The sequence below is a fragment of the Limulus polyphemus genome, unplaced genomic scaffold (assembly GCF_000517525.1).
Source record: "Limulus polyphemus unplaced genomic scaffold, Limulus_polyphemus-2.1.2 Scaffold4703, whole genome shotgun sequence".
Taxonomy (NCBI): Eukaryota; Metazoa; Arthropoda; class Merostomata; order Xiphosura; family Limulidae; genus Limulus; species Limulus polyphemus.
The window spans coordinates 13,647-22,076 of NW_013670313.1; the positions used below are offsets into that span (position 1 = coordinate 13,647).

At 32.6% G+C, this 8,430-nt stretch overlaps 1 protein-coding gene across 1 annotated transcript in view; it reads right to left on the bottom strand.

The window, feature by feature from the left end:
* LOC106471565 (SPRY domain-containing protein 3-like) overlaps positions 1–8,143 on the bottom strand; it is a gene marked incomplete at its 3' end in the record, with an annotated part of 21,088 nt that extends 12,945 nt beyond the window's left edge. Inside the window, exons 1-3 of the mRNA XM_013932169.2 lie at positions 8,068–8,143; positions 6,545–6,657; positions 196–344 (exon numbers count right to left, since the gene is read on the bottom strand). Of these exons, the coding sequence (XP_013787623.1) occupies positions 196–344; positions 6,545–6,586 (191 nt within the window). The remainder of the gene's footprint in view (positions 1–195; positions 345–6,544; positions 6,658–8,067) is intronic.
* Between the last annotated feature and the right edge of the window lie 287 nt (positions 8,144–8,430).

An 8,430-nucleotide genomic window follows, 5' to 3' on the forward strand; every position in this document is an offset into this window, starting at 1 on the left:
AGATGACATGGCCTTTCACCCATGACCCATCATGAAAGGGTTAAAGTTGATGTTACATTTTTATTTCTTTACATTTAAAATAGCATTTTTGTAACTAATAAGACCAGACTGAAGCAGCAGTTGTAACAGAATGAAATAACTTCTGTAATGTAACTATTAGTTTCGAACTTTTGTATTATTAAATGATAGACTTACCTAAGTAAATCCCCATCAATAGAAATCCTTTCATATCTAATATGCCTTTGTGTGGCTTCTTGTGGTCTCTCTCTCAAGTCCCTACGGTAAATCCGCGAGAGCTGCCGATGAAGAGCACCATCCATTTTTTCCAATGATGAGGACAGGTGCTAAATATTGAGTTGAAGTTTATTTTAAATCTAAAGAATTGAGAACTGACTGCCAAAAAGCCTACTAGATTTGAATGATGAATAAATTCATTACTCAAGTTATACAAATTTACAAGGAAGTCTAACAAAAGAAATTAAAGTTTAAAAACTGATACGTTAAAAAAAGAAAATATGTAAATAATTAAGAACAACTTTTAATTTTCTAAAAATATGCAATGTGTGCAAAACTTGAGACCAGCTAAGTTCTGAGTGCAATAAAAATAAAGAATAAACAGGTGATGAACACTTTCATCCATCTGTGGAACAGGTAGAATACGCATGTTTAGATCACACTAAACATAATGAAAGAACAGACTCTGACAAACTATAAAACTAAATATATGCCCAAATTCAATTACTCAACAGAAGATAAAAATAATATATATATATATATAATAATGTATATACCTGGCAGGAAAATGGCTGAGTACCTATAAACTCTGCACCTGCATCAGCTAGAAACAACCTCCAGTCACAATATAATCAAACTTAGCAACTAAAAAACTAAGGGGACAAATGGAATCATGTAAATACATTTCTTGTCATGCCATTTTACTACAGTCAGATCCCCAAGTACTGATGATATGACCTGTCCTTCCCCGTTTTTGACACCATAACCTTGGGTATTTCTTTGATTATGAAATTCAGATTCTGCAAGCCAAGTCCCCTTCTCTCTAACCTCTTTGAAGAAGAAGAAAAAGACTACAATACACAAACCCTCAACCCCTTTCCAATAAGTTATTATGTACCTCAAAAGAAACTCTGATTAGGGTTAGTACATTTCATAATGCAGCTTGTGAATTATACCCATCAATCCAGTGTCTCAATCTTGTTTGTCCAGATAACAGTGACTTTCCAATCATCTGGTTTGAATAACAATTACTTCCACACACAATAAAATGAATGAGCTTATCAATCAAACAATTTTCCAACACTGGAGTGTTGCTGGAATATTTGATAGTAGTAGTACCTAAAGAGCAGGTGTCCCAAAAAAACTTCAATATGTTAGGAGTGAAACAACTATTTTCAGAAGCAGTGTTACACTGTATTTTTGCTCTGTGAGGGCATACCTAGCTCAACAAGCTCTCTCTTTTCGTTTTGGCTCAGCACCTCTTGTCACAGCTGACTCTCCTCTACCACCACTAAATTCACATTATGAATCTGTTTTTCTAGCACTATCCATCAACAAAAATATTGTGCAAGGACAACTTATGCTTCCCAATGGCAGATCTGTCTGTCAATCACTGATAAAAAACCTTTTTACAGTATAATGAACAAGTTGTTCTGTTATCTATGTATAGGTCACTGAACTCTGGGAGTACAGATAACATAGATCTCCAATAGCCAGGGTTACTGGCTAAGGAGTTGAAATGTTTACTAATTTCATGTACTTGTATAATGTTTAGTAATTTCATGCACTTGTATGGCAGGGTTACTGACTAAGGAATTGAAATGTTTACTAATTCATGTACTTGTATAGCAGGGTTACTGACTAAGGAGTTGAAATGTTTAGTAATTTCATGTACATGTATAGCAGGGTTACTGGTTAAGGAGTTGAAGTGTTTAGTAATTTCATGTATTTGTATAGCAGGGTTACTTACTAAGGAGTTGAAATGTTTACTAATTTCATGTACTTGTATAGCAGGGTTACTGGTTAAGGAGTTGAAGTGTTTAGTAATTTAACACACTTGTATAGCAGGATTACTGACTAAGGAGTTGAAATGTTTAGTAATTTCATGTACTTGTATAGCAGGGTTACTGGTTAAGGAGTTGAAGTGTTTAGTAATTTAACATACTTGTATAGCAGGGTTACTGGTTAAGGAGTTGAAATGTTTACTAATTTCATGTACTTGTATAGCAGGGTTACTGGTTAAGGAGTTGAAGTGTTTAGTAATTTCATGTACTTGTATAGCAGGGTTACTGGCTAAGGAGTTGAAGTGTTTAGTAATTTAACATACTTGTATAGCAGGGTTACTGACTAAGAAGTTGAAATGTTTACTAATTTCATGTACTTGTATAGCAGGGTTACTGACTAAGGAGTTGAAGTGTTTACTAATTTCATGTACATACTTGTATAGCAGGGTTACTGACTAAGGAGTTGAAATGTTTACTAATTCATGTACTTGTATAGCAGGGTTACTGGTTAAGGAGTTGAAGTGTTTAGTAATTTCATGTACTTGTATAGCAGGGTTACTGACTAAGGAGTTGAAATGTTTACTAATTTCATGTACTTGTATAGCAGGGTTACTGGTTAAGGAGTTGAAGTGTTTAGTAATTTAACATACTTGTATAGCAGGGTTACTGACTAAGGAGTTGAAATGTTTAGTAATTTCATGTACTTGTATAATATTAAGTCAGACAAATATTTTCAGATCAAGGAGCAGTCCAAAAACTCGGGAGCCAGGTGTGCCTAACCTAAGTTCACTACTGTTTGTACCAGGAAATTGGGGCTACATATATTTATTTACTATCTCAGCAACAGGTGCATGCTAACAATCACATTATATCAACAACCACTTGATAGTATTGCCTGAACTAACTGCCTTTGGTCCCTTCAGAGTCTAAACATGCACACTGATTGGTTGAATTGAGAGAAAGAAGAAAAACAAAATGGCATAAAATTAGTAACATGTTGTGTAACCACAGTGCTTCATTCCTGAAAAAATTTTGAATCCACCATTAAAATCATAGAAACAAAGTTTAACTTAAGACTCAAAGGATGCGAAAATCATTCTACATTCAAGTTCTATTTGGCACAGCCCTACGCACAAATAAAATGGGAGAAAATACTAGGCACCACAATGAACCTTTTAGTCGCTATTGTGACCAGGCACCCAGGATTTGTCGAGGCCTGCATTAAGTTAAGTGAAAGAAACAGCTATGTACTGTAGTTTTTCGACATACACAGTTTACCAATTAGTAAACAGATACACACTCCAGAAAGAATTCCAATTTATTACATAAACAGACATGAAAAAAGATAGTATATGACCTTTAGTATTTAGTGTCTTTTGTAATATTTAATGAAGAAACATAGTTACAAATCCTATTTACAAGACCTAAAACCTAGACCTAAGGAATTGTTCTCCATTCCTAACAAAGAACATGGATGAAAGTATTACTAGAAGTTCATTGTTTAGAAAAAATAAAAAATAAATCACACGTGCTCAATGAGATCTGTATCTATGATTGGTCTGGCCATGGGACTGAGGTAATCTTAAAGACTTAACTGAATGAGAAGGAACCTCATATTGTATTAAAACATTATCATATCTCATAAGCTGGTTATTGGCATAGACAGTCATGCATCAAATATTAGGCAGCAGTAATCATTCCAGCTGTGATTATCTAGCTCCCAAATAGCACCCCACAAAATAACAGGAATAACACCATAAGTTGTTGTGGTTTGTACACTGTTTAACGAAAGAAGGATAGTTGTTAAACCCAGGTTCACACACTAACTGAGAATAGAGCAAATCTAAACTCAGTGGCAAAAATTTTAGTGTGCCAAAGTCTAGAAGGCATGATAGCATCTCTGTAACAGTATTGTCCATTTGACATGGGTTATTCTCCACACTTTCCTCACAATGAGGAGTCTGTTCAGTCTGTTTTGGGTGCCAGGAAGATGCAAAAAATTTATGTTCTCTGATGTATATTATCACCCTATTCACTGTGGACTGCAGTACTGTAAGTGACCTAACAATCTGTTGACCACCTTCATCCAACTATGAAACCTCTTGAAAATACAGTTAATTCCCAGAATCATTCCATTCCTAACAAGGTTGTTTGTATTATTTGGTCTTTACCAAGCTATACCTATATTTAGATGTCAAAATTATTTGCTTATGATGTCACAGTGATGGACAATTTGTATTCTTAGGGGGTGTCCACTTATTTATTAGGAAAGTTGTGATGGTTGTAATTAGGAAATGGTAACTGGGCACGTTTGGCCAGTAAAAGTAAGAGGCTATCATAACCCCTAGCATTACACAGGTAGGTGTAATGAAAGTAATGATTTTTTTTATTGTGAAAGGACACACTACACCATTTCATGATAACCAAAGTTGAGAAATAGTGATTGGCTAAAATCAATACAACCACACTTGAATTAAATTTCAGAGCATATTGAAATTAATCTCAGAATTTCTGAATAAAATTAAATAAATAAAATACTTTTATTGAAGAAATTTCATTTTTGAATGTTTTTTTTTTCAGTTTGTTCAAGAATACTAAACTTATTTTCTGTAATTTTTCCCTTAGGATAGGATACACCTCTGTGGGTTCCATAGAGTTGATCATTAATAAATGAAAATGTGCTCAGGAAGGAAGAGTGTTGTTATTTTCTAAACTGGCATATAAATAACCAATAACAAGGAAAGATATTGCAAGTTGATATTAACTTTTCATGTATCAAAAACAATACATAAACACAATACAATGTGTAAAAAGTGAAAAATTCTGGGTGTATTTTTCTGTAAAGAAAATTACAATATTTTTTCACATTTTGTTTAGAATTACCTATCATTTTTAGTACCTTTACAATTCTGGCATTGGTAAACAATATTTGTTTTAAAATGTTTGAAATGCAGAATTTTTAATACAAGAAGAACCATTTTCAAAATATCACTACAGTGTATACAGTGATGAAACAAAAATCCACACATTATTCTGCAAAGGATTAAATATCACATCAGAATTAGAACTATTTAATTTTCAGATATTGATCTCAAACTATCTGTTGCCTCAATAATTAACTACTGCATTTTTATCATATAGGAAATAATCTACTATAAGTTATTGAGGAATTCTGAAAATCTAGAGGATTTGAATGAGTCATGTAATCTTAAAACCATTTTTTAAAAGTCTAACATTAGGTTATTGAAACACTACAGTGCTTCTCTGATAGTACTGAAAAATGTTTCAAACAAAATATATAAAGAAAATACTATTCTAAAAAACAAAAAAAACTCACACACACATCAAGTTTTGGCTTAGGCCCACATAAGTTTCCTATATCATATGAAATTTTGTAAAGTTTTTTTTCACAGCAAGTCTTCAGTTAACTGGTACATCATGCTGGCATATAATAAAACTATTCAGGTAGTATTTTTATGTGTGATGGTTTCTTCAGGGGGCAATAAAGTATTACTTTCTTTGCACATTTTGTGTAAAATGTCTAATATCATATTATCATTTATAATTAAATCTATGTATCAGAGGGAGAGTATAATGTAAAGGAAACAATGTTAAAAATGGCATTAAAATTCATAAAAACAATGGTTCCATTAAAATCAGGACTTTCACTCGTTTAAAGTGTGCCAATTAATTAGCAACTGACCAGAATGGCACTTAACAACATTAGCAACTGACCAGAATGGCACTTAACAACATTAGCAACTGACCAGAATGGCACTTAACAACATTAGCAACTGACCAGAATGGCACTTAACAACATTAACAACTGACCAGAATGGCACTTAACAACATTAACAACTGACCAGAATGGCACTTAACAACATTAACAACTGACTAGAATGGCACTTAACAGATGATGATTAGCACTGATTGCTATGGAAATGGGTAGAGACAAGAAACTGAGCTGTTTTATTTTTTTTCTTGCTTAAAATGTGCAAAGTGAAACTTAAACAATAAAATAATCTGTAGATTTATACCACAATAAACAATAATTATAGAGCCTGAAAAAAAAAAAGTTTTTTTTTTGAAATATTCTTTGGCCTAATTAGTCAACATAATAGTAATATTCGTTAAGGAATTTCACTGTTGTAGTGCAACACTTAGTGGGAAAGGTGAAATTTGATGTTGACTATTGGGGTAGTTCAACATTTTAAAGCTATTTTACATATTCAAAATCCTGATGACACTTGGTAAAAAAACAATAAACCATAAAAAATCCTCAACCTACAATCCAATTTCCTTACCACACAAACACAAGATTATATATATCAATGTCAAAAACAAACAAATTACACAAAATTGGTACATAAGTATCATATTTTTGGGGGGAAGGTGGAGAAGAAATTTTCTAGTCACACAGGACACCAAGTTTTATCAGTAATCACTACCAAAATGTCATTAATTGGTCAAACTGTTAATCAGATTATCTCTAGTTCAAAGCACACTGTTTATCCTAGGAAACTTACCTTTTTCATGAAAGGGATGGGATCTGTTTCCCAACCCTGCATTTGATACGGTACTGGTACCGTCTGTAATTTATACTCTGTTCAAACTACTCTTTAATAGGCTATTTCCTTGCCTGTAAAATATGAGAAAGAAGAAGTAAATAATTTCAACAACATATTCAGATAAAGACTACTTAGAATTGGGAATTTTTTTTTTTACTATTAATGTTACTTTTCTAACCATGTGTATTCAAATTAGGAAAAGCTACCAAATGAGATATATTTAAAATATGTTTAACAAGATCATGGTAATATAAATTAAACCCTTCCCAAACTGAAACACTACAATTACATTAAAAATAAGCTATCACATCCAAACATCTATCTTATTCGTAAGTTATAAGGCTTTTTGCCTTGTCACTATATTTCTTAGGCCTTTTTTTTTATGACATTATTCTTACAAAGTAACTTGTTGCATGAGGATGAAGGTGATACGTTTTGACAAATGACGTCACACTCTCTCTCTCATAGTTTAAGCATACCAAAATTAGATATAACATGGACAAATGTGTCACTCAATCTAACCAACTAGCGACTCAAATGAAAGTGTGTGTATGAATGTTGTCACTGGTTCTAATGTAGTCTTTATCTTTAGATTGATTTTTATCACCCATCATTCAACGACTCAAATGAAAGTGTGTGTATGAATGTTGTCACTGGTTCTAATGTAGTCTTTATCTTTAGATTGATTTTTATCACCCATCATTCTAATGATGCTATAAGGGAATGTAGCCCAAAATTCTGGCACTGAATATTTATTAAAACTTTCTATCCACCTGAACTCCCACAGTTTAAGTCTGCAATACCAAATTAATGTTAACATTATACTGCAGTAGTGGTACTGGAAAGCTATAGCATATAATGAACTTGAAAATATTTTGTTTTTAACAGTGGAGAAGTTGCCTCAAAATCAACCATCAAAGTTAATGCAAGTGGGCCATACAACCTTTCGACAAAACGTTATGTTCTGTCATTTTAAATCACTTTTTTTTTGGTAACCATAAAGCTACACAATTGGCTATTTCAGCATCTGTACTATCCCTACCACGAGTATCAAAACCCGATTTTAGCCCGATAAGCCCTCAGATTTACTGCTGAGCCAACATGATGTTTTTTACTAGTTTTAATCAATTGCAGTTTTAACCCAGTATATTTAACTAACAATATTGGAAATAACCAGTATTAATGCGAATAAAAACAAAATACTGGTTTTACTAATATTACAATGCAGGCAAATTATCCAATAATTTGTCATGCGTTTCATAATTTACAATATTTACCTTTCTTAGGGCGATTGCTAAAAAAAGGTTAAGCCTAACTAGTTAACAACAGTTATTGTAGCTATTAACTTACATTTTAAAGTTTAATAACTAAGTAAAAATATAAATTACACTACAATAAAACTCAAAAACAATTTGTATCAATCAAATTAAAACTTTTTCAGCTCCAAAATTTGTCGATAACCTTAAACTTACAATACATACGTTCTCAAACTCAAAGTACATTTTGAAACACGGTTTTGCTAGACCTTATCAATTCGTCGCACCAACACTAACTGTACACATGACCGCTGTTTACGTCTGTACCCAATATATGTTTCTACGTAAGCTCCGTCACTCTATTCAACACAGCTACAGTGTAATATACACATTCCACATCATAAATGTAGGAATGTAATCATTGTGTCGGTAACACATTACTTATGACATAAGAACTAGTAAAACAACAATAATAATTAATAGTTTCGATAAACTATCAGTTTTTCAATACGACTGAAGTTTTTGTTTATTTGTTTGTCACTAAGCGAAAAGCTTCACAGTGGGCTTTCTGTACTGTGCCCACTACGG